This window comes from Mus pahari, chromosome 10 (assembly GCF_900095145.1).
Source record: "Mus pahari chromosome 10, PAHARI_EIJ_v1.1, whole genome shotgun sequence".
In the NCBI taxonomy this organism is placed as follows: Eukaryota; Metazoa; Chordata; class Mammalia; order Rodentia; family Muridae; genus Mus; species Mus pahari.
Genome location: NC_034599.1, coordinates 61,992,733 through 62,018,812, shown reverse-complemented (window position 1 = coordinate 62,018,812; position 26,080 = coordinate 61,992,733). Strand labels below are relative to the sequence as shown.

At 47.9% G+C, this 26,080-nt stretch overlaps 1 protein-coding gene across 8 annotated transcripts; it reads left to right on the top strand.

Moving 5' to 3' along the window:
- The first annotated feature begins 435 nt into the window (after window positions 1-435).
- Window positions 436-26,074, top strand: Tpm1 (tropomyosin 1). 8 transcript variants are annotated; one of them, XM_021207620.2, is made up of 10 exons: window positions 443-662; window positions 1,780-1,905; window positions 13,436-13,569; window positions 15,630-15,747; window positions 16,766-16,836; window positions 17,598-17,673; window positions 18,127-18,189; window positions 18,522-18,591; window positions 19,874-19,952; window positions 21,444-21,639. In XM_021207620.2, the coding sequence occupies exons 1-10, from the start codon at window positions 549-551 to the stop codon at window positions 21,445-21,447; spliced, it is 855 nt and encodes a 284-aa protein (XP_021063279.1). In that variant the 5' UTR covers window positions 443-548; the 3' UTR covers window positions 21,448-21,639. The 8 variants fall into 8 exon arrangements, with proteins under 8 accessions (XP_021063278.1, XP_021063286.1, XP_029398595.1 ...); XM_021207619.2 differs by lacking the exons at window positions 19,874-19,952; window positions 21,444-21,639 and adding an exon at window positions 25,961-26,074 and having other exon boundaries at window positions 436-662; XM_021207627.2 differs by lacking the exons at window positions 19,874-19,952; window positions 21,444-21,639 and adding an exon at window positions 24,852-25,669 and having other exon boundaries at window positions 436-662.
- The last annotated feature ends 6 nt before the right edge of the window (window positions 26,075-26,080 follow it).

Here is a 26,080-nt window from a genome sequence, read left to right as displayed (position 1 = left end):
ATGAGCAGCACCCCCAGAACCTGGAGGCAGAGTGAGCCGGTGCGCACACACCACCTGCCCTATTCCCGGTGGCTCTGGGCAGGCTCTTCTGGGGACCTTGACGGCCAGACGGTGGTTCTGGGAGGTGGTTAGAGACTCTCGCCCAGTGCCGGGCTCCTCTCCAGCGAGGTCCGGGCGCTCTTTCCCAGGCGTGCAGGTTTAGAAATAGGACGGCCTCGCCCGGCCGCGGCCTCGGAGGCTCGGGTCCCCATATATAGTCATATCCACCGTCAACTGGGAGGCCCGCAGGCGGCAGCGAATGGGCGTGCGGCCCCCGCGGGAGGAGCGAGGAGGGGGCACGGGGCGGAGGCAGGAGACTGGGAAAGGGGGAAGGAGGAACAAGCTTTTCCAAAAAAGTATTGGCTGTCCTAAGGAATGCGGTCGCCCCCCTGGGAAAGTACATATCAGGCAGCAGCAGGCAGTTCCGCGCTCGCACTCCGGCTCTGCTACCCCACCGCGCTCGTGTCTCCTCTCGCTCTGCTGCCTAAGGGCCCCTCGCCACTGCCACCATGGACGCCATCAAGAAGAAGATGCAGATGCTGAAGCTCGACAAAGAGAACGCCTTGGATCGAGCTGAGCAGGCGGAGGCTGACAAGAAGGCGGCGGAAGACCGAAGCAAACAGGTCTGCACCTATCCCCAACCCCCAATGCCCCAGCTTAGCGTCGGTCGCTCAGTCCCGGGACCCGAACTGGCTCCCTTTCCCCATCCCATCCCTAGCCAGGGTGTCCAGGGGCGCGCGTTTAAAAAAGAAAAGAAGGAGAAGTGCGAGAGTTAGACTGATTCTAACTTTTCTGTCTCGTCTGAGGACGCTCGTGGCCCTTCTCTGGCTCCCACGGTCCGCGAAGTCCACTGAACTCTCTCCCTAGAGAGGCTCTTGACTCTTAGAGTTGGGAATCAATTTTGAAAGAGGAAGGGAGAAAGGACACAAGCTCCCGGGTTGCCTGGAGGGAAGGGTGGGGGAGCGGGGCAAGGCTCAAGTCCCAAGGTGTCCGAAGTTCTTTGGACTTTTTGGTTAGGGAGACAGATCCCTCAACACGGGATGAAGACTTTGAAGGGAAGAGGAGGGAGTCACTGAATTATTTCCTAAGAACAAAGATGGGACAGAATGGCAGACATAGATAGATGGAAAGCTCGCCAAACAAGGGCGTGTTTCTGCAATCCCTCAAATTGGGGACCTGAGCTTGCTGTCTTCGGCCGGAGCGTGTGGTCCCGGGGTGGGGGTGGGGTGCAAGATGAGTCACTGAGTGGTTCCAGCTCTGGGAGAGAGATTACTTAGGGTCCCTTGAGCCCCAAAGCAGCGATCCCTTAGCCCCAGGGTCCCAGCCAACCTGGCACCCATTTGTTGTGTGTCTCCCACCCGGTCCATGCCGGCCGCCCGCGCCCGCTCGCCGCTGCCCCAGCTCGAGGAGGACATCGCAGCGAAAGAGAAACTGCTGCGGGCGTCGGAGGACGAGCGGGACCGGGTGCTGGAGGAGCTGCACAAGGCGGAGGACAGCCTCCTGGCTGCCGACGAGACCGCCGCCAAGGTACCCCGGGCGCGCGGCGAGGCACTGCACACGAATGGCTAACTCTTTCTCTTTCTCTCTCCCTCCCTGTCTTTCCCTCTCTCTCTCTCTCCCGCTGTCCCTGTCCTTTATGGTCTATGCACCCTCAACCCGCACCTTGCGGGATCACGCTGCCTGCCGCACCCCACCCCCTCCCCCTTCCCCCCCTCCCCGTACTCCACTGCCAACTCCCAGCTGGAAGATGAGCTGGTGTCACTGCAAAAGAAACTCAAGGGCACTGAAGATGAACTGGACAAATACTCCGAGGCTCTCAAAGATGCCCAGGAGAAACTGGAGCTGGCGGAGAAAAAGGCCACAGATGTAAGTGCACGCTCACACTGCCTCCCTCACCTCCTGTCCGCGTGGCCACTCTGGGGGGTCACCACAGGGGCTGCAGAGCAAAGGAAGGTGAACCTCCTCCTGCAGGGACACCTGCACACAGCCTGCCCGTGGCCCAGAGCACTGGATGCCGCCTCTACCGCTGTGCACGTTTCATTTTTATTCCGTCCTTTCCCTTTTTCTCTTTTTCCTCTTCTTTACCTCCTCCCCTTTGGTTGGAGGTGGGTGGGTGCGAAGCTGAGAGCTGAAAAGGGTGAAGTTGGAGGTGAACTTCGCCTCCTGCTGGCATAAAACCTCTGAGGTGTATGTCATCACCAAGGTCTGTACAAAACAGAATACCTAGTGTTTGCCGCGCCCCCTCCCCAGCCCCCCGGTGGTTTTCGCTGATGGATCTAGTCTGAGTAAGGTCAGAGAGCCTGCCCTTTAAATGGACTCATCCTTTTACTTCAGACGCTAAATTTGAGGGCTACTGTGACACTTTGAGGCTCCTTTTCTCACTAGACAAGCCTTAAGACCTGCCCAGGGAAGGTGATACTTGCTTGGGTCTGCAGTCTGAAGCACTAGATCCAGAAAGTACGCAGGGAGTTATATATAGCTCAGTGCTTTATATGGCATAGCGAGCTGGCTACCCCCTGCCCGCCCCGCCCCCACCTGTCAGCTCTCTGACTATCACCACAGACGTGCTTCCAGGGGGGTGATGGACACAGTTCCAGCTCTGCTAAGCACCCTCTCCACCCTAGAGCTAGCCACTTCTGTCTAGAAAGTCAAGCTGACCGGTCAGTTTCCCAATGCACTGACTTCTTCGCGCCACTACATTCCACTGGAGAAGCCAATTAAGCCTAGAGGCTCAATTAGAAAAGAATTCCCTGGGAAACTGATAACAATTCCAAGAATGTGAGCAGCAGAAAAAGCTACACCCAGAGGCTAGACCCCCAAGTTCAACAGCAGTTTGTAATTTTTGGTCGGTTTATTTTTATTTATTTATTTATTTATTTATTTATTTATTTATTTATTTTGGATAATGTGTAATGCAGATTACCCAAGGATTTTGAAGTCTGAACAAGACTTTGTATCATGAAAGGCTAGAGATTTATCTAGTGTTCTTGGTAGCGGTCCACCAGACAAGCAATACTGGGATCAGACAAAAAGAAAAATTGTAGTTTTCTGGAAGGGGGGGGCTTGGGGAAACACTGGTTTAGCTAAAACTCATGCTAAAACCTACCTGATAAAAAGAACAACAAAAAGCCTTCACAACTCTGAGCCTGTTTTGTATAATGTGGGTCAGATGTCTGCTTTGTACGTGCTCCATGGAGGATGCCCAGTCACCCCCAAAAATCTCCTGCAGGACGTTTATTTAGGTTTTTCAAAAGAGCCGCTGATAGATCAAGGAGAGATATTCCATATAAGGAAAGGAATTCAGAGAATTTGCAGATAGCCCCAGTACCAATGGAAGCAGGAGGGGGAAAAACACTACCATAATTCTTAAGGGGGGAGAGATAATCATTGTTGTAACTATGTAGTGGTAATCGTGGCTTTAATAAGAAATCGGGGAGGGGGCGGCACTGGAATGGGGTGGGGTAGAAGTAGAAAAGAGGCTATTTAAAGTCGTCTGTGGGGGTGGAGCCAGGAGGGGAGGGAGGTTCTTAGAGCCAGTTTTGGTCCTTTCTATGAGTTGGAAAACTGTCTCTAAATATGGTGTGAGCGTGTATCTCTCTGTCTCTTTTGGTTAGTGTATTGATCATCTTCCTCTTTAAAATGCTGTAGGTTCCGCTGGAGGCTAGGGATGTTGAAGGAAGTTTGTGAAGACTTGTTATATTTAGAGAGATCCTGACTCACTTGAAATAGCTAAGACTTGAGGGAAAGACAGGTGTCACCAGAGGAAAGAGGCGGGCGGGAGAGAAGGCAGCCTCCTTGCCGTGGGGACAGTCTAATGTTAAAAATATAATTTTTGATTATTATTACTAAAAACCATTGTCTCAATTTACCAACCTACTTTTAGAAACTATAGTCCAGAAGTGTCCCCCCCCCCACCTCCACCCCCAGTTTAAAGGGCTGCCTGTCACTTGGGAGTTAGTACTTCCAGAAATCTATTTTGCATTTTTACTGTTTTTTTTTTCCCACCTAAATGAGGCTGAGTTGTGTTAAGATTCGATTCTCTTGGTTCTTTCCCCCAAATAACTGTGATGTAGCTGATTATTTACAGGATGTGAGTCTTCCTCCCTCTAGGTCTTCTTCCTAATGGAGTGACTCAGGCTTATCTAAACTCAGGTTTTCCCTCGAGTGAGTCACACCAGGATCTCTTCAGCTACAGTGTTTCTTAAACAACCAAGGGATTCTAACCTGTAGCTAAACCACCCATAGCTCTTTAAGGACATCGGCATGAAAATAATCTCTCCAGAAACTGACATCCTAGGGGGGTTGAAAAGGAAGACATTAAATTATTAGGGTGGCTGCTTACTGCGCTGGCAAGTGGCCAGTCTGTTCCCTGGCTGCTCTTGGAGGATTGCAGATGCCCTGTCTGGGCATCCTCAAGGTTGGAGGCAGATGATCTGTGAGCTCTGGGAAGGATCTGTACCCACCAATGCTCGCAGACCGACTGCTTAGAAACCAAGCAAGAGGCTCCACCTACCGGATGTGAGGGACCTAGCTGGAGTTCGCAGACTTTGCTTCCACAGCACAGACCAGAGTCGACTAGGAATTCCAGAGGTGTTCCAGCTTTGGAACTTAGACAGGCTAGGCAGGGGTGTTTTCTTTTTCTACCTTCGTTTCCATTCTCCACCCCACATATTTGAACAAGTCTAGGACTGACTCGTTGACAAAGGTGCAGGATAAAAACCCCGGAGACTTGACAAGCTTTTAAAAACAGTTGCAAGAAGGGACGACAGAGATGGGTTCTTACAGATTGTGTCCATGTGGCTTTCCAGCTGGTAACCAAAGGTTCTATCACAGGTTTCTGTGGTCGTGCAGACCGGTTCCTCAGATTCCGGGTATCAGGCTGAATTGCCTGAGGTTGCACATTTCGTTATGGGATCCAGACAAACTCTTATGGTAGTGCATGTGTGCTTAATTATATAGCTTGAGTTCTTAAATATGTAAGGCACTGCTAAATGTTTTATATCATCTGATAATTGTCAACAGCCCTGTGAAGAGCCCTGTACCATTATACTCGTTTTTAAGAGATGAAGCACTGAGAAGTCGTTTGTCCAAAGGCACACAGCCAGCAGAGACCTAAGAGCCAGATTCAAACCTTAAAAAGCTGTATTTAGAACAGGAGATCTAACCACTACGCTTTGCCAGCTAGTAATTTACACTTGGTGAAATAGTATGGGTTCTGGAGTTCTTTTAATCAGGATCTTGTTTTCTGTTGTTTTTTACACGGATCTTTAGGATATTCATATTTCAGGCTCCAAGTTCCTTGTTCAGACTCTGGGAAATCGGGATTACAGAGCGCTCCGAGCGGCCAGGAGTTGTCAATGCCTTTAGCATTAGGAATGATGATGTTCTTTACATTGAGACTTTGGGGAACGTTCAAGGTCTAGGTTTCTACCCTTATTCAGCTTCAGGGGAATCGGGATTTCGGAGCACTCCAAATGGCCAGCAGGAGTCGCCATAGGCTTTAGCATCCAGGTCCTCTACTTGGAGTGGCCCAGGCTCAGCGGAATGAATGCAAACGCCCTCCTGCGGTGGCCTCGCTCTAGGCAAAGCAGCCTAGAGCCAGCCATCCCCGCGCGCACGCGCAGTGGTTCCATGGGCAGCTAGTTCCCGGGTCCACCGGGCCCCGCCCGCCTGCCCGCCGCGCCTGTCCCCTGCGCTCGCGCACCCGCCCGCGGCTCTCTCTGTGCGGCCCTGAAGCCGTGACTTCCGGGCTGCTTGATAGCCGCAGGGGGCGCCGGCGTTACAAAGCCGGCCTGGGCGGGACGAACCGGACCTGGGCTCGGTAGCGGCAGCAGCAGCAGCAGCAGCAGCAGTAGGAGCTGCAGAGCGCGGAGGCAGAGCACAGCCTCAGCCACCGCCTCGCCATGGCGGGTAGCAGCTCGCTGGAGGCGGTGCGGAGAAAGATCCGGAGCCTGCAGGAGCAGGCGGATGCCGCGGAGGAGCGTGCGGGCAGCCTGCAGCGCGAGCTGGACCAGGAGCGGAAGCTGCGGGAAACCGTAAGGGACCCACCCATCACCCCGAGGGCCCCCACGCCGCACCTGGCGCACCTAGGCCAGCAGGCACCCGACTACTCAGCCCTGCCGGGATAGCCCCTTGGTCTAGAGTAAAACCTCCAGGGGGGAGCAAGAGTACTGTTGAGGAGGTTCTGGGGCGACCATGAAATGGGTCCCCGGGATGCGCACTTTGCGCTGCTGCCATTTATTAACTCACACTGGGGTTGGAAGGAAGCGTCCTCCTTTTAAAGACCAGTCCCTGGGGAGAAGCACTGGGACTTCGGGGCCTTGGGATACTGGACTTTTGTCTCTGTTGATCCTGTGTTTCCTAGAAGCTGTTTCTCTATGGAGGTTAAAGACCTTGATAGAGCCAGGTTCTGAGGGAAGAACTAACTCTCATAGCCCTTATAGTCTTAGGGTTTTTTAGCCCTCCCATCTCCCAAGTAGATATCCCTTCCTCTACAGTAGATATCCCTTTGTAACGAGTTTTGACAAAAGTTGGCCAGATGTCAACTGCTACTGAGTGTACCTTTTGCCGGCCATCCCCCAGCCCCAACACCTTGTTGAGCATAGCACCTAGCTTCCTTTCTTCAAAAGGCAAATGTATCCAGCAAACAGAAACAGGGTTTCAAAAGGATATTAGATATTTGTTAGTCTTGAGTGTGTATTTTAAAAATCAAGGTATTCAAACACCTTGGGAACTTTATAACAAAAAAATAATAATATGGTGTCCAATATATATTCGCCACCATATATGGCTTAATATGCACAGGACTGCTGAATTGAGTCATTCCTTCTGGCTAAGTGTTTGGAATGGTTGTATGGTGTCTTGCAGAAACTCCATAACATGTTTTGTAGAAAATATAGAGAACCAAGAGAATCTTCCTAAGAGGAAGACCCAACTAGAGAAGTTTAAGATAAAAAAATACAGATAAAGATATTTTTAAAACCAATAGGCAAAAAAAAAATTTTTTTTTCAGTATTTGCTTGAGAGGACTAGTTAGCAAAAGACCCACTATAAAGGCCTCTAGGTAGCGGGTGATAGATTAATTCTGATCCGTTCCTGGCTAACTGCTATGAGCCAGTGAACGAAGAACAGGATGCAGAGACTGGGGCCCAGTTTCCCAGGATTTGAATCCTGGTCCACCTCCTCACTATCTGGGGACAACTGTTAGAGCTTTGTGTCCCTATGAATAAAATGTGATTAGTATGTAAAGAGATCACAGTGGGGCTTAGCACACAGAGATAGTGCTATTTAAACTGCCCTGTTATTATCAATGTCCAGCACCGCCTTGCTTAACATTCTTTACTGTAATTGCTTGGCAAGGGCTCCTGAGAAATGGCCCTACTCACTTCATTACCCGTAAAATTCCCCCCATTTAGTGCTTTAAATCAACAATTATTTTCTCAACTTGAGGAGGGGAAGTGGGCAGGCTGGAAGGACTGGGTTGAGGAGGCGTTTTGATGGAGTCCTCGGACTGGAGCCTAGTGACTGGTGGTAAAAGATACACGTGCTATTTGTACTTCATTTTTGTAACAGCATTTCGAGGCTACTTCTCTAAGGTCAGAGCTTTCATTCCTTTCAAAACCTTGTGTCTTCATTTAGAGAAATTTAAATCCTTTTTAAATTCCCGTTTTTCGGGAATCACCCATATCGGTCAGGACCCCATAGCATCTTAGAGCCGAGGTTTAGCACTGGTGAGCCACTTGCAAACTGCTGGTGCCTCCCTGACTTTTCAAACCTGAAAGCTACAGATGGACAGAGGCAATTTAGGTACTTATTAGACGGATCTGAGGCTGTGAGTTAAGCTAGCAGTAACAGTTTCTCTAGGAAGCAAAGATTAAGGTTTAGTGACAAAGCCATGAGCCACTGCAAAAAAAAAAAAAAAAAAAAAAAAAAATTCACTGTAGAGTTGGCCCATGTTCAAGTACTGAGACTGAGGCCGACTTAATGGGCCCTACTAAACTGGTCCGTACCTTGGAAAGAGCAAGTATCATTTCCTTCCTCCTTGTTTCCAAGGTGTGTGGGCCCTTCAAAATCTTGGAATGAAATTGCTCTACTTGATATAATGCTTGACCCTGAGCCTTGTGACTTAAGGGTTTGCTGGGGTGGTGGGGTGTGTGTTTAATGTAGAGAAAAAGCCAATTCTCCTTCCAGCTTTCTGGGCAGAACCTAGCCGATGAGGAGACCTGGAAGTGCTTAATGGATGCCTTATTAATCATGGGAAATAATCAATTTTCACACACACACTCCCCAGCCCTTTCCTAAGTCCTCAGGGTTGGCAGTTTCTTTCGGAAGCAGGAAACTGAGCATGCTCGGTGTTTGCCTTGGTACTTGCTGAGTGCCTGTGACCCGGGATCCTCTGGGTTCCCCCTTCCCCATGCAGTCACAGAAAAGGCACCTCAGTACCTTGCTCTGACTCCTCTTGCTACACAAACATGTCTCACAAATTACAGGCTTTGGCCCAGATAGAGGAGGCTGTGTTTATCTGCTATCCATGGGAGTGCCCTAATGCCGGCCTTGGGTGCTTTTTTTTCCTTTCTTGACCATATAAGGGCAGGAGTTTAGCTTGGCCCTAAGTCACTTTGGTCTTACACAGCAGCAAGCAGGGCGAAACCCTCTCTGTGTGGCTACAGTTTACATTGAAATAAAAGGATCTGACCTTTGATCATTCCGTGCCCTCCTCTGATTCAGTCAGGACTTTGGAAATATATTCCAGAGCACTGGTTTTCAGAGTAAAGGATTCCCTTCTTTCTGCGTTGGTTATAACATGTGAATTTCATGTAAATCTTAGGCTCTGTTCAAGTCTGGTTGGGAATAGCATTTTGCTGCGTTGGAGTGGGGACAACCTGACTTCTGCACTGTACCTTGTTGGGTAGGAGAACAGTCCGTGCCTGTTTTTTTCTGAAGGTAGTCACTTCCTCGTTTGGGAGGCTGAAGGGTAGGAATGGCGAGCTTATAGGACTTCCTAGGTGGGAGCTGGGACTTAGAGGGTCAGGGAGTATGTACAATGCTAAGGATCTCGCGTGTATGAGCACTGGGTGGTTGTTTTAGCAGGGCTCACAGTCTCGACAACACAACAGTCTCTTTCTTAGTACAATGCTGGGGTCCAGTAGCACTTTTGAAATAAAAGAAACTAGCAACTCCACTGGAAAGGCTTTGCTGGTAGTGTTGATGTAAAGGGCCACTGTAAGAAGAAACCTATCTCAGTGTACTAAGGGTGATTTGTGTACCTAGGAATAGTTTGCATCTGGGGTCTTGACCCTCCCCCAATATGCCTTGTTATTTCTGTCTACTTCTAAATAACGGATGGGCATAAGACAGTGGACTTGTACCGACAGACAGTAACAGGTACTTAAGACAGCTTGGGTGCTGTGATGGAGAGACCTCCAGGAAATACGTAGAAAAGCCTCCACCCTGGGTGGAGGGACCCAGCCCGTAAATAAAAGCTGGTAAAGGTGACAGGCGTAGGTCTGTGGACACAGAAGGTAATAATGAGGGCAGCCCTTGCATGCAATCTCTGCAGCTGAACTGCTGAGGCAGAAACAACCCGTCTAGACAACAGAGTCTCAAAATGAGGGTGGGAGGATAAGAGAGAGATGGGGCTTTAATTATGAAATCAAACTTGTCTTTTATCCTGAAAAAAAAGTCTTCAAAATTTCTGTTAGGCCAGCGTAAGAGAGGCCATGGAGCCAGGATACAGGGTTTCCCAGGCGCTAACCTCAAATCCTCATCCTTGAGGGATAGAGAGTGGTGTCCCTTTGTGAGCTGATGGGTAAACACTAGGACGCTCTGCCTTTTAAATCAAGACTGAGACGATTCGCTGATTTTCTTGCACTCACTGTTCTGCTGATGGTAGCCAGAATCTGTCTTTATAATCTCTGAAATTACTTGGAGGCCTGGGGTGGGGGGAGGGGGATGGTAGAGAACCTTTTACTCCAGTGTCTAAGAGAGCAAGACTCCAGGGGTGAGAATCACCCGTCCTGGAGCTTCCACAGTCTCATATATTAAGAAGCCAAAACACTTGGGGTTCAGTCCTGCCTTGCCTTGCCTTGATGGATGGCGTGCTTCCCAGCATGCATTAGCACTAGGTCAGAGGTCCTTCCCTCTGTCTTCGAAGAGAGTTTGCTAGGCAGCCCCTGCAGTTAGTGTCAGCTTCTTTGGCTGGTGATGGAAGAAGAGAGGAGCTGGCCATTTATATTGTGGTTCCTGCCCCCTTTGCACGGACCACCCAAATCGTAGTAATCTCTAGGCACAGGACCTGTTAGTCTCTGTTTCTATTACACATCTCGAGTGGGTTCATATGACTCCTGTGTGATGCCCAGGTTCTATGCCCATTCAAACAGTGGGGCTTCATTCCGTAGACTATGATCGTCTCCTCCTGAATTGTTCCCTGGATGTAATGCTGCTGCTGCTGCTGCTGCTGCTGCATGCACCAGTCCCCCCTCTGCCAAAACTGGCCCAAAGAAACCAGCCCTGAAGCCCAGCCACTGCCTAGGCACCCTGTGTGAAGACCCCCTTGGCTGGTCTTGTTGGAGGACATTAAATACCCTGAGTGTCGGAGAGTTTAGGGTTCTAAGAAAAATGCTGGGGGGAGAGCATGAGGGATTATCTACAAAGCAAGATTCAGCTGGACCATGTCGAGAGCCAAAGGAGAGTGTGTAGAAGGGCTGGGGGCAAAGAGAAGGAGGCGTAGATGGAATGGGGTGGGCCCCGTTAGTTGGGGCAACCTTGTGTGCAGAGAAACGGGAAAGAGCATGGGTTGCCATGGCTTCCCCGGATGCTCCTCCTGCCCCAGTGACTCAGTCCCGCCTCTGCCCGGCTGCAGTCATCCTGTAAAAGAGTAGAGTCCTCGAGGTTCGGCTCCCGCATAGGGAACTTAGAATTTGATGCTACAGAAGTCTTTTAAAAATCCTACTCAGATCTCTCTGATTTTTCCAACAGCTACTGAAGCAAGGATATTTACTCTTACAGTAAATGATAATCATTTTATTATATAAGACTATGATAAGAAAGGTACTTTTGAACATGACCTGGGTATTCTAGAGGAATCTATACAGGTACTTCTCGGTCTTTGGGGAAAAAAAAAAGTGAGATGACTTGTCCAATGGTGATCGACTTGCAGTAACTGAGTTACCCTGATGCTGGTCAGAGTCTAGCCATATAGGTTAGACTACTTAGGGCACTGGGTATTGGGTGGTGGCCCAGAACTTTGCACTCTGGTGTCAGAAAAGAAAGAACTGGGTTGGGAGTGGAGAAGTTTGCAACCTCCAATTCCAATCAATTTTCTGGTTTTGGTTTTGGTTTTCAGGGTGGTTTTCTGTCCCCACCTCGCCCCCCCCCCTTTTTTTTAAGAGAAATAGAATTTTTCCTATAAATGAAACCCATACAAGATGAAGAAATTTAACCCAACCCTAAACTATAGCCTGAATGTGTATTAATGTGTGTTAGTGTGTATATATTTCCCATTGAAGAGGCCGGGGCAATGGCTCAAGGCTAAAGCTCTTTGTGCTCTTGTAGAGAACCCAAGTTCTGTTCCCAGCGCCCACATGGCAGCTCACAACCATTCATAATGTCTGACTCCAGTTCTAGACCTGGGACTGACCTCCATGGGCACTGCAAGCACACATGCGGTACATACTACATACATGTAGACAAAACACTAGTACACATATAATTTAAAAATTAGAAATAAATTTTTACAAGGAATCGTTTCTCAAAGGGAGTTCTGTGCCGTTAAGAAATTGGTTATTTCTGTCTCCCCCAACCTTCAAGGAAAAGCCAAGTCATTCAGGCCCTTCCCAGCTTGGCCCAGTTACGAGCTGGTTTCTGATAATGACTGACCCTGTGGACTGGTTCAGTTGTAACTAACTCTTCTCTTCCGATTCATTTCACACGATTCATTTCACACTTGCCCTGCTTCCTGCCGTGGGCAGCCAGTCACTACACTGTAATTTTTTCTTTTGAGATAAATGTGTTTAAAATGTTTATATATCTTGTAAAAACATTGCAGTCATTCACAGTGGCAGGAGATGCCTTGCTCGTTGCTCTTCTCCAGATAAATCCGGCGAAGATCTAGATGAACACGGGACTGAGTGGTCTCATTTCCTGTGACTCAAGGCCTTGACCAGCTTTCTCTAACTGCACGTGCCTTTCCCGTTCTCTCGTGAGCTTTGAAAGGTTCTGTTGTTTTAATTAGGGTGTTTTCAGTTGCTCAGCTCTGTAGACATTTAAGGAGCCCAGGCCTCTGTAGAGAGCTGATGTTGTCTTGGAGTTTAAGCAACAAACAATTCAGTAAAAACAGATACACAGAAAGCCAGTGGCTGGCGCTCTAAAGTGTGTCTTGCCATTGTTAGAAAATTGACTCCTAAATATCCCAAGGGCTCTTCAGCCTTTGATGAACATAGATTCGGAGCGGAGCGGATGAGGATAAATAATTGCTACCTAATTAACAAGGGCCACCCTCACTTCCAGGCAGTCTGGGATCAGCCCCTGTAACAGTGAGGCGAGTATCCCCAGGCTCAGAGCAAAAGTACTTATAACAGGAAGCAGCCATGGCCTGCCCAAGAAAGAAACACTTTCATTTAAACCTAAACTCCAAGTAAAAACTGTATCTGCATCGCTTTTCTCCTTAGGCCTGTGAAACTTTTCTTGTAGCAACCTTGACTTTTAAGACATTCCAGTAAGCTTAGGTCAGAAACCCTTGGGAAATTTATCTTGGCCTTGTTCCAGTGAAGCCAGTTATTTTAGAGAGAGTTACTTAAAAGGTGGGGCAAAGGGGAAGTTTCTAGGTTGTATTAGATCTCCATATGGTATATTTTTTTGGTTGGTTGGTATTTTTTGTTTTGTTTCGTTTTGTTGAGGTTTTTGTTGTTGGGTTTTTGTTTTTCTGGTATATATTTTTTAAACCACTGTATTTTTTAAAAACATCCAGTTTCATTATAAGGCTCCTTTGAGAACGTAACTCAGAGAAAGGACAGCATGCTGAAACTCTGCATTCCAACTTCTGATCACCCTGCTGGTGACTCCGTGGCTGAGCCTGGATAAGACCTGCTGTCTCTCTCCACACCTCCAGTGTCAGTGAGCTGTGAGGAAGCTCCCCTTCACCCAGCAGCTGAGGGAGCCGTGTGTGCCGGTTGCGGATGGCCCGGCCGTCTGCTGAGTATTGTCTCTACTGTGTATTTCTAAGCGTGATGCTCCTGTGTGAGCACTTGGGTTAGTCAGGGCTTGTCAGAACTGGAAGGTAGCTCACACCAGGGCCCAGACTTCCTGTCTGGAAGCAGCACTTCAGTCCTGGCCAGTTTCTGAAGGTACCACCCTCCCTTTCTCCCCAGCCCTGAAGTGTCTTTCACTCTCTGCCTAGGCTGAAGCTGACGTAGCTTCTCTGAACAGACGCATCCAGCTGGTTGAGGAGGAGTTGGATCGTGCTCAGGAGCGTCTGGCCACAGCTCTGCAGAAGCTGGAGGAGGCCGAGAAGGCTGCAGATGAGAGTGAGAGGTAAGACTACACCATCTAGCTCCTGTATGTGTGCACACGTATGACACACATACCGTATGCACACCAAGGAGGTTGGGAAGATGGCTTAGCACTTAGTACTGACTGTTCTTCTAAGGACCCTGGTCTGAGTCCCAGCCCCCACCTGGTAGCTCACAGCTGTCCGTAACTCCAGTCCTGGGGTGTCTGATGACTTCTTCTGGACTCTGTGATCACCAGGCATGCATATGATGACACATAGGCATACATACACATAAAAAAGATCAAATAATAGATTTACCAAGATGTCTCAGACCTAGGGGAGAGAACCATGGTAGTCAAACATGTAGAGAAAGACAGGTAAAACATGTGAAATGCTTTAGATTTGGGGGCACAGCCCATCCTGGAGGGCAAATGACAGAAACATGAGGCAGCTGCTCACACTGAGTCCACAGTCTGCCAAGGACTAGCCAGTGCTCAGCTAGCTTTCTCCCTTTTGTTTAGTCAGGGACTCCAGCCTTTGGGATGGAAGTGCTCACAGTTAGAGCAGGTCTCCCCACCCTCGCTCACCCAGTCTAGAAGATCCCTGGCTGGCGTGCCGGGAAGTCTGTTTACTGCTGATTCTGGATCCTGCCAATGATCCTTTTTAACCGTCACACTGTACAACTGACCTCACTCATTCTGCAAGGCTTTTTTTCTCTGTACTCTGCCATGCAAGCCACAAAGTGTGACATCATGAGACTAGAGCATTCTGTTGGGTGAGGGGTGGCCCAGCAGAATAAAGCCAGAACACTGCAGGCATGCCTTATTACTGCTGGAAACTGGGCAGGTGAAGGTCCGTTTCTCCACCACTACTTTGAAGTGAACCTCTGCTCTTTGGCACCAGGTGTGAAGAGTCGCTGCAGACTTTAGAGCTAAGGAAGCTTGTTAGCTAACGTTTTCAGCTTGATATTCACTACCACTTAGTTTTTCTTTACTTGCCAAGGGCTCAAAGGTTCTTTAAGGTGACCAATCGTGTCTAAGTATGTCACATAGCAATAGTCTTGTGAACAACTTCTTCCTACTACTGAACTTTTAAAGGCTATCTGGCAACACAAGGCTGGAAGAAAAGGAACATAGAACTTATTTGTTATGGCGCCCTCTTCTGGCATCTGAGGGTACCGCATGCACATGGTGCATATACATACATGCAGGCAAACACTCACAGACACCAAGTAAAAAAAAATCAATGTCTTTTTAAAAAAATAGCCCTGAGGCCAGCCGGGTCTACAGAGTGAGTTCCAGGACAGCCAGGGCTACACAGAGAAACCCTGTCTCAAAAAACAAAACAAACAAACAAACAAAAAAATCCTTTACTAAAATTGCTTACTTAAATTTTGCTAAGTGAAACAAACCCATTTATGGTTTGCCTATGCTGTAAATCAGTAAACTCTAGATTACTGTAACATCATGCTACAATATCCATTTCTCTAACACCTACTCAGTCTTTTCCTTCTTTCTCTTCCTTCCTTCCTTTCTTTCAAAATCAATCTCTCTCTCTCTCTCTCTCTCTCTCTCTCTCTCTCTCTCTCTCTCTCTCTCTCTCTCATCTGCTAGACAGGGTTTCTCTGTGTAGCCCTGGTATCCTGGAACTCTATGTAGACCAGACTGGCCTGTAACTCAGAGATCCATCTGCCTCTGCCTCCTGAGTGCTGGGATTAAAGGCACTGCCACCACACCTAGCTCTTCATCCATTTCAATCTACAGTTTCCCTCAGGAAGAGGGAGGAGGTGGAGAATCTCTCCATGTAGCTAATCAAGCATGCTAGCTTCCTTTATTTCCATTGCCTCCCAGATTCAAATGACATCCTGACATAGCACCTTCCACTTAAGGTTAGGTGACCTGGCAGTTTCACCAGTACCCCAGGATCTCATCCACAGTGAACAGAGAGAAATGTGTGTCTTTTCTGGAAAATCTTGCTCTGTCTTTGGAAAGTAAATGGCTCTCTGCTCTCTCTTGGCTGGCTGCGTGCATGGAGGCTCCTATTCCACAGCAGTGACAGTCTTCTCTCCATCTCGGGTCTTCCTGCTTGTCTATCTTTCCAGAGGCATGAAAGTCATTGAAAGCCGAGCCCAAAAAGATGAAGAGAAGATGGAGATTCAGGAGATCCAGCTGAAAGAGGCCAAGCACATTGCTGAAGATGCTGACCGAAAGTATGAAGAGGTCAGTTTCTGGGGCCCAGAGCCTTACCAAATCCCAGCCGTGACTGCGGGGGAGTGGGATGCTCTCTGGGTCCCTGGGTGTAACTGTCAGCTTCTCAGATAGAAGTGGGTGGTTCTGAGAGGCAGGATTCCTTTACCTGCAGAAACTGGTTCTTACTGTGATAAAACCAGCCAGTCATCTGCACTGGGAGGAAAGATCAATACTCTCCCACACCCTAAAGGCTGGGACAAAAACATCTTTAGTCAGGAGAGGTGAGGGCCCTTAGGAAAGCTGTCCTGTTGTCATGGTATATGTTTCAGTCCAGACATTGTAGAGAACATGGACCACACAGCTCCTTGGGAGATTCAGAGAGGCTTCTCCACAGTGCTAGAAGTCCTGTTAGCATAGACTCTGCAGTAAAGGGGTCCCTGGTGTTGTCCACATGAAAACAACCTGATAAAAGCCAAAATGACTGTAGGTTCCAGTTGGTTCTTTGGGCTTTTTTTTTTTTTTCTATATTTCCTCATGGCTGTCTGACACTGCCCAGTGGAATTGAGCTGCCCCAGAGGAACTTTTTTCTCTGGAGCTGCACATCTGACTGTAGATGTGATCTTGCAGGCATCGCACTGGCTCCTGCCTTCTAGGGTGCAGACCTCTGCAGGGTGCGGGCCTTGGGGTTATTTGTGGTGCTCTCTCGGCAGCCCCTTCCTTCAGTCTAAAATGCCTCCTCGTGTATCGTCATCCTGCTATTTTTAAGATTGTGGATTTTATATTTCTCTCATTCTGAGAATTGGCCTGGGTGCTTTGTAATTATCTAGACTCCACCTGGGAAGGGCTAGCCATTCTGGTCTCAGTCAGAGGGGCCCTGGTCTCTCTGCTGGTGTGCCAAGTAAGAGCTGCCTGTCTTTACTCTAGGGAAAGAGGAGCATCCCATTTGTTGATAAGAATCCCTAGGGCCAGTGCATATCATTTCTATAACCACCCCCTACACGAAGTGTGCCAAGCCCATAGCGTGTCTGCCGTGTGTGCCCTGCTGCAGGTGGCCCGTAAGCTGGTCATCATCGAGAGCGATCTGGAACGTGCAGAGGAGCGGGCTGAGCTCTCAGAAGGGTAAGCGGGCCCGTTGCTACCATGTAAGGGGGGGTGCTGCAGAGCAGCTGACTAAACAGCATGACCTTCTGGCAGCTGCACATTTACCCACCTCGGCTCCAGGCTCCTTGTGCGCTCAATGTGATGTGGATGAGCCGTGAGCGTGGAACACGGAGGAACCATGTGGGGTGTCTGTGAATGCGTGTGGCACTGCATGCCTTACTTGCACTGATTTTGTGAATGGCCTTGTGCATTTCCTGTGTCCACTAACAGCCAAGTTCGACAGCTGGAAGAACAGTTAAGAATAATGGATCAGACCTTGAAAGCATTAATGGCTGCAGAGGATAAGGTACTGATGGCTCACGTATAGTTTTTAGGTTTAACTGCATCCCAGACAGCTTTGAGCTTCCAGTGCCTACTGGTCGGTTTGGTGTAATGACTGTACCTTCACTACACCCTCTGCTACTTATATCTTGCTTCAAGTGCTTTCTCTTGGGCCTTTATGTTCTTTGGTTTTCCCTTCATCAATACTCCGAGGGGTGGCCAATAAGAAGCCAAACTATCGCACTCAGGAGATGCTGGATTCGGTCTCTCTGCCCCTCCACCAATGGAAGGCAGAGCCCGTGGCAGAGCCAAGCTCTTCCTCTCTGGTGGTTTGGCTACTTTAAGGCGGCCCCCCGGCTCTAGGGCTCCGTTTTCATTTTTTCCCATCCCTCTCCTTTTTTTCTCTTCTCGTCCCTTGGGCTTCTCCCACCCTTTCCGCTTCTGATCGAAAACATTAGCAAATGTGCCGAGCTTGAAGAAGAATTGAAAACGGTGACGAACAACTTGAAGTCACTGGAGGCTCAGGCTGAGAAGGTAGGCCAGGAGCATGGCGTGGGGAAGACGGCTTTTTAAGAACTGCTCAAAGGAGCCCCCCTGGTGGTGACAGTAACAGTGCAGGAGGCATTTTAGCAAGGGACAACATTTTGAGACAATTTTCTAATGGTTACTGGATAGTCGGATTTGTTTGTTTTTTTTTTTTTAAAAAAAAAAAAAAAAAAAGTTAGCAGAGAATTTATCTTAGGTTGGGTAAATCACCAATTTAATTTAAACAAAGTGCCAAGTGGGTAAGTTATCTCATTCTTATCCCATGTAAAGCAATAGGCAAGGAAGCAGAGAATGTATTGTAGTGTGCCATGCGATACCCGAGGTTCTGTTACCTGCTAGGAGAGCCCAACATCTGCTGGTTGGGCTGGCACGTTCCGTGTGTGAGAAGGCGTGAGTGTGAGAGCCGCAGCCTGACATCTGGACTGCTCTTTCTAATTACAGTACTCTCAGAAGGAAGACAAATATGAAGAGGAGATCAAGGTTCTCTCTGACAAGCTGAAGGAGGTAATGTGTGTGTGTGTGTGTGTGTGTGTGTGAGAGAGAGAGAGAGAGAGAGAGAGAGAGAGAGAGAGAGAGAGAGAGAGAGAGAGAGAGGAGAGCCGGGGAAACTGGCTGGGTTGTGATTAAGGGTCAAAGCACTGTCATTTGGAGGTGCACGGTCCAAGACTTATTCTTGATGTTTGTGGAGTTAGGTAGCTGCCATTGTTCACAGTAGGGGCTGAATAGGACATCTCCCAGGATGTATACACTTGAGTTGTATCCTGGTTTTTCCTATTACCTGTAGCTACTGAATGGGATCTCCCTGACCTTGACTCAAATGAATTAAACCCTTACAGGCTGAGACTCGGGCGGAGTTCGCAGAGAGATCAGTGACCAAGTTGGAGAAAAGCATTGATGACTTAGAAGGTAAGAGCTTTAATATTTTAAATCCAGTCCTATGGTTAACTATAACTCTCTTGATACAACAGTCATCCAATCCGAGGGCTTCCACCAGGACACGCCTGTCTCTCGTCACCCTTCCTGTCTGACTGTCCTCTGGGGTTCTCATCTGTTAAACTGAAACTCTTGGACCCGAGTCCTCAGATCTTGGGGTGACTCAGTCAGCTGCCAGACAGCTTCTGTCTAATTTCTTGAACTTCAGAAGTGGGTCTGGGCTGCTTTTCACTGAGTGAAGTAATTACAGATGAATGTGACTCTGGTTTTCTGTAGCTCTGGCAATATCTCCTAGATGTCAGAACAGTGTGGATTTGTTTTAGCCTATCTTCCAAGTGTAGCCCCAGAAGAAGGGCTTGATTTAAGTCGTTCATTGGCAAAATATTCCATATTTTGAAGGGGTAGAGGGTAGGAATCAGTAGGGTGTCGAGTGGCAAGAATACACTTAAGCATTTCTCAAACAACAACAACAAAAATCACGCACACACCATGCGTCACAGGCAGAAGGGGTTGGAGAAAATAAACAACAACAAAAAAAGCAAGATGTGTGAGAGAAGAGAGAGCAGTGTGTGGGTGCAAACTTGCAAAGAGTGGCAAACACAGACCCAATGCCCTCACAAAAACGAAACCGCAGACAAGCCGTGGTGATAGCCCCAAACAGTGGCTGCCTTTGCTTTTCAAGCCTTTGGTGCTATCAACAGGTAGCTTGAAGGGGAGGACCATGGGAATAGTTTAAGTGCCACCAAGAAATCAATATCCCCTGGTCTGGCTTGGGCAGGAAATGAGTGGTTTGAAGGTCGCATTGCAGACTGTCATAGCAAACTGAACTTGCTGCCTTGGGCTGTTTCTCCCCATAGCTTATAGCTGCTGGTGGCTGGCTGCTTCAGTGTAATTAACGGACGGCTTTGTAAAAGGAGAAGCTGTTCTATTGCCCATCAGGAGAGACTGTCTTCTGTGGGTGTCTAGGATTTAACAGCCCGTTGGGGACACCCATCCTCTGTGTTGTGTTTTTCATATTGGGTCCTTCTTATTTTATTTTCTAATGGGTTTTTGTTCTCTTTGTTTTTGTTTCAATTTCTTTAAAAACAAACCGCACGCCTCCTGCACTGGCCATCTGCTGCGGCACCAACCCCTTCATGCACTGCCCTTTCCTTGCTGCCGTGTGGGGATGGCGCCCGCGCCACCCTTGCTCACCCTCCATCTCTTGACCATTCTCCATGTCCTTGCATCTCTGCCTTCCACTTCCTGCTCATAGACGAGCTGTATGCTCAGAAACTGAAGTACAAGGCCATCAGCGAGGAGCTGGACCACGCTCTCAACGATATGACTTCCATGTAAATGTTCATGCATCCTGCCTGCTTGCACCCTCCCCCTCATGCTTGTGTGATGACCTCACCGTGGCTCCCTTCTCCGTCCGTGGTCCCCATTTCTGCACCTTTTGTTGGCTCTCTTGCAATAACCTAGGATAGTCTTTCTTTTTTCACATTGTACTAACAAAAGCCAAGTGGATTCAGTCCATGCAAACCATTTCAGGATCCTTGTATTTCATATATGCAGATCTAGCTTGTTTCTGCAGAGAGATGAACTGGACTCTGAATAGGCCCTGAGTATCTCCTTTTAAAACCTTAAACCAGATTCAAGTAAAACTAGGAAGCCATGATGCAGTGGTGCAGGAAGTTAGGAGGAAATACCAGGTTGTTTCCTGGGATTCTTTGAGGTACAGTATGCTTGTTTTCAGTTAAAACTGCAATTTTGAAGTATCAGATTATTAAGGATCTGAAGAAAAGGAAATGGCCAATGGCCCAGTAAAAATCTCTCCTTCCCTTGTTATGAATTCCAGGGCAGGGCTGGGCATGGAGGGACATGCCTCTTGTCCTACCATGCAGAAAGCAGAAGCAGGTATATCTCTGAGTTTGAGGCCAGACTGGTCCCTGGCATGGTACAGGCCAGCCAGGGCTATCTAGTAAGACCCTGTCTTACAAAGAAAAAAGAAAGAATTGAATTGAATTCCAGAGCAAAAATGAGCTGTCTCCTGAGGAATCACGTCTTCTATATGATATGTTTATGCTGAATGAAAATAAAATACCCCACAGTAAATGCTCACCACACCCTACATCAGAGAAGCAAGAAATAAAACATTTATTCGGTATGAATTTGGGATTTAGTGGTGCATATTTTACTTTTTTGTGAGGCAGTAATAGTTGTTTGGGGATCCTCAAACATACAGAGCTAATTTACGTATTACTAACTGTACTTGTGCCACTTGGGACTCTAACCCCGGAGTGTTCCTTCTCCATTCTAATCCTGCGGGTTCAATCAAAGCTGGCAATGGCATTTCTTTAACCATTCAGAAACATAGTAACTTCAGGAGTGCTACATGTGCCTGCTGCCTTGGAGGTTCCAGAACATCCTGCAGAGACCTGGCTCTCACCATAGAAACAAGGGCAGGCCTCTTCCCCACCATTAATAAAGGAAGAGTGAAATCAGCTTATCTATAAGCTTATTTGTACAGTCCTCCGGTTCAGTAAAATGGCATACTCCACGGGGAGAACGCTTGAGAGAGATGAAATGCCCCAAAAGGAGGATCTGGCTTAAACTTTGTTTTTATGCTTATGGCTCTTTCTTCCTCAGGGTTGGCCCGTGCCAGCCTTGGGTCCAGGCAGGGGCTGCTGAGGAAGGTCTCCCCCAGGTGCAGCTGGCCGTGGGTTTCACATGGCTTCCTACCCGCTTGCATGTCAAAGACTGCTCTCGTCTGTTTGGTTTTCTTCCTTTTTCCCCTTTCCATTGCTCCACTCTCTCTCTCTTTTACCTTTTATTTCACGCAGATAAGTTTCTTTGCTTCACTCCTCCCAAGACTCCTTCATCAAGCTGGATGTTCCACCTCTCTGAGCTCTGCATCTGTCTGCTCTCCAGCCGACCCGGGTTTCTTTTTAGCGCCCTCCCACCTTAGGGCCAGGCACAGACTGTGCTTTCTATTGTACAGAAGCAATTCGCCCAGTGTAAAATAAACACTGTACGCTATTCCTGTTTGCTATTCTTTTACTCCTTATTTATTGACATTTTCGTCTCAACGCTCAATAAAACTACAGTTCTGCTTCGTGCATCTCAGGGTACTTTTTTTTTTTTTTTGGACATTATAATCCATCAGGAATTTTTAAAGTAGTAGTTCCACGTACAGCTTTTTGAAATGCTGCCCACACCTGTGCCCCTCCGAGTTTCCGAGTTGTGGTTTCCAGGTGCTGCTGGAGTGAGGCTGGGTAGCTATGGCTTTAGGAAGTGTGATGGTTCTGACATGCAATTTGGGTTCAGAACCTCCATAAGAGGAGGTAGTGGGGGTCAAATCCTGGTTTGAGCAATGTTTTCAAACTCTGCCAGTAGTGTAGTTTAGGACCTGGCCCCTCTCTGTGTCATACGGAGATGGCTCCGCCTGGCTAGGTAATGGAAGGAAGCCTGTGAAGCCATCCTGTACTCTGTGTAGTGAGGGCGACCGCACACTGTGAGGAGCTGGGATTATAGCATTGTAGCATTGTAGTCAGGGTTCTACCTTTTGTGGCCCAGAGATGAGTTCAAGCTTTTATTTACCTGTAAGTATATTCATTACACAGACACCTTCATTTTGAACACAAAAATGACACTATAGGGATTCTACGTGTTACTGTATTTGAGTCATCTTTTGTTTCAATGTTCTTAAGCACATCCTATATCCTGCCAATGGTGTGCTTCTATAAGACAAGATTCCCCCCTCGTTGATGCTCCATTGCAGATGATTCAACACCACCCACCAAGGAACAAGCTTGAGTTCAGTCACAAACACCAGTTCCCTAACTGTTATTTCAGAACTAGGACTTTAAAACAACGTGGCCTCTAGCTCCTTGGTTCTCACGTCAGCCTGGCTCTGCTCTCCAGGGTTTTGTCTTGTGTATGGTACTTGTTAGCTGCCATACAACCCTCCTCAAGTAAATTTGAGCAAACTCTGAAAATAGTCATTTACTCTGAAGTCTTCGGAGCAGAGAGATTTTTTTTTTTTTTTTAAAGAAGCAAAAGATCTGAATTAAAATATTTTGGTTAGTGGCATGGTAGGCTCTAATTTTAGGATCCAGGCAGAGTTGTTCCACTGAAGGCTGCAAAGGCTTCTATAGTTTTCCGTTTTGCTTTGTATTTTTCCTTTCCCTAATGCTCCATGGGCTTGCTTCTCACCGTGATTTAGGAACCTGATTCTTTTTAAAATTCAGACTAAGAACAGTGCTCTTTCTGAGTGATCTGCCACAGTGGAAATAAGACGCTCGGAGTTGTGCTGAGCTGTCGTTTGTGAATCTTGGGGTACAAATTCCTTGGCTCCCCCAGAGATATTCTCAGAATTTCTATGAAGTGTTCACTGTGGGAGAAATGGGATCGAGCGGATCATAAAAGCAGATCCCAAGTAGTTTAAGGTGTGTACCCGCAAGTTGAGGTTATCAAGAGTCTGTTTAACAGGCCATAGGCCAGCCTGTATCCGAGATTCTTCCAAGAGCCTCAGTTGGCCCAAACAAACAGCGCTGCCAGCTGTGAGACCAGAGACCTCAAGACGGCTGGGGTCTGTGCAGAACAGGAGGGTGAGCACTTACAAATGTGTCTGCCCTTGGGTCACCACAGTCACCGGCTCCCCTGCAGCTAGAAGGGACAAGGCCCAAAGTGGGTTGAGGTGGGGAATGCCGAGGTGTAAACTGAGTTTCTGGTTGGCCTCTGGATTCTCCAGTGTTCTATCCTAATGGCTAAACAACTGGGTTCTGCAAATGGCGAGTTTTGTCAGCTGTCACGGTGACAGTTTCTCACCATGATACTGTGGGTGTAGTAATGGGGTTTCTATTTTGCAACCTCTTCAGTATGTGGGAGACACTGGAAGGTAGCAGGGTATGAGAGGAGCTGAGCTGGGTGTGCTCTTTGTCCTGTATAAGCAGGCCATGTGTGGGAACAGGAACTGGGGGTGTACTCTGGTAGATAGTGTGTGTTTTGAGCCAACAGAGAACAGAAAGTTTCACTGGGTGCTGTCTGGAGGAGATGAGAGCTGAATGAAGCTTTGAATATAAGTTAAGAGAAAAGGCATGGGTTATGGGAGGAAGTTGACGGAACCATGCCATTTCCCAGCAGTGCGGGCTAGGTTTGACCAGTAGTAGGCAGTAGGGTTGTTAGCTCTCCAAGATCATCAAGTAGAATGTCCATGTCCATAGTCACTGTCATTCAAAGCAGTCACACATGCCAGTTTCCCTAATGTGTGCTAGTCCTTGACCTGTCGCCAGGTGTCCCCTGAACACAGGCAGAGTCCTGTGGTGAACTGCTTTGTCACGCAGATGGTTCCATGGTAATACATAACGTTTGTATTGCACTAGACAAATATGGAGGTTTGAGGATTTGTTTGTTTTTTTTTTAGGGGTGGGGGGGTTTCACAGGCAACAGTGTGAAGTCAGAAGATAACTTAAAGGAGTTAAGGAGTTGGTGTTTCCCTTCCACTGTGTAGAACCTGGGGATCAAACTCTTGCATCAGGCTCTGCGCGACAGGCACCTTTGCCCGCTGAGTCATCTTCCTGCCCCAGTTTTATTTACTTTATGTGCGCCGTCAGCGCCCAGCATGAGTGTCATCCTCTTGAAGCACACAGATAAGCTCTGAATCAGTGAGGAGTGGAGATAAATGCTGGTCGGCTGTGGGTATCACGCTATCGAAGGCGGGTTCCGGCCTTTGGATGAGCCTTGGTGTGGGGGATGGGAGGAGGGAGATTCCATGGGACAGGAATGGTAGCACCAGCTCTGCAGCACCCTGAGCAGAGAGGATGGGGTTTAGGAAGAGCATACAGAAGTAGGCTAGTCAGGGGCTCACCTAGAATCTCCACTGAGCTCCAACAAGGCATGGGTGGCTGGGGCTGACCTCTAACCTGGCCTCAGTCTCCAAATCTGTAGTCCTAAACTACACATGACTGAGTTCACTGGCTTGAAGGAAGAGCAAAAGGAACATTGGTTCCTTCCTGCGTCCTACACCTCTTTACATCACACCTCTACATCAGGGAAGGATTCCGGCCCCTCCTTTATTCTGCCAGGCCTTGCCATGCTCTCTCGGGGATCCAGGGCAGAGGGCCTGGGTCAGGGTACACAGTTGCTGTCCTGTGAATGGTGTTCCCAGTCTGTTAACTGTCTCTCGTTGACTCTAGCTAACCTCTTCCTTCTGCCTCTTCTTTTCTGCTAACCCTTGCTGACCTGTCCAGATCAACTCTACCATCAACTCGAGCAAAACCGCCGCCTAACTAACGAGCTAAAGCTGGCCCTGAATGAGGATTAAAAACTTGGGCCACGTTCTAGGAATGGAGGCTGTGTTCAGAAAATCTGTGACTCACAGGGTTAAAAAAGGATAACTTCCTGGAGAAATGGGAAGGAAAGGCGTTGGCTGGGTGGCTGCCTGCCTTGCCCGCGTTTCCCTTTATATAGCTTCATTAAATCCTCAATAACCAAGGAATTTTTACAATATATTATGTATGTGTGAAGATATTTATACCAGTCAATTCAGCTCTTCCTGCATCAGCAGGTCCTCTTTGAACTGATTGATAATGACTCCTCTCCCCGCTGCCCCCCCAAAAGAAAAACATTTCTATTTCCTCTAAACAACTGTGAGTCCTGCTTTAAATATCTCTTACAAATTTGTATTCCTAACATCTTCATAACCTGTAGTTGTTTGAAATGTTATTCAATGTACCTATGCTTGGGCAAGATAGCTTTTGAAAACAGGAGCTCCTTCCAGAAGTCCCTGGTTGAAAGGTATGCTTTGTTAAGTTTAACCATGTTGGGACCTGATGAGCGTGTCATGCTAATAAGTGGGATACTATAAAAAATACTAAGAGAATGTCCTAGCGAGGTATGCATGAGATGTGTTGATATAACCATTTGTGAGCAGTAGAAATAAACCGTTTAAAAAGTGGCCAGAACCTTCCTGACGCCATCTTTACTTTCTGTGAGGCTGTGTTCTGGCACAGCTACCAGATCTTTAACTGCCTGTAACTCAGAATCCTGTGCTGGTATTAACATCTTCCGTTTGTGTAACAATGCTGTTGTACCTGTATTTGGGGTTTTTTGTGTGACCCTCTCTGGTTCCTGTAGCAGCACGCAGTGGGTAAGCCTTCACCAAACACACCCTGCACTTTAGGTCAGGGTGGGTTGCAGGTGTAGGTGCACCCAGGGCCTTGTGTAGATGTGAGTGATGTCCGAAGCATGTGTAGTGCCACTCATCTATGTGTGACTGGTGTTTGCTTACTAAGTGTACAAACCACTACCGGGTGTGAAGCTCAGCTACTCATGACTCAATTTTCTAATCCCATCACAGAGAAAGTGGCTCATGCCAAAGAAGAAAACCTTAGTATGCACCAGATGCTGGACCAGACTTTACTGGAGCTAAACAACATGTGAAACCCTCCTTAGCTGCGGCCACATTCTCTCGTTCCCC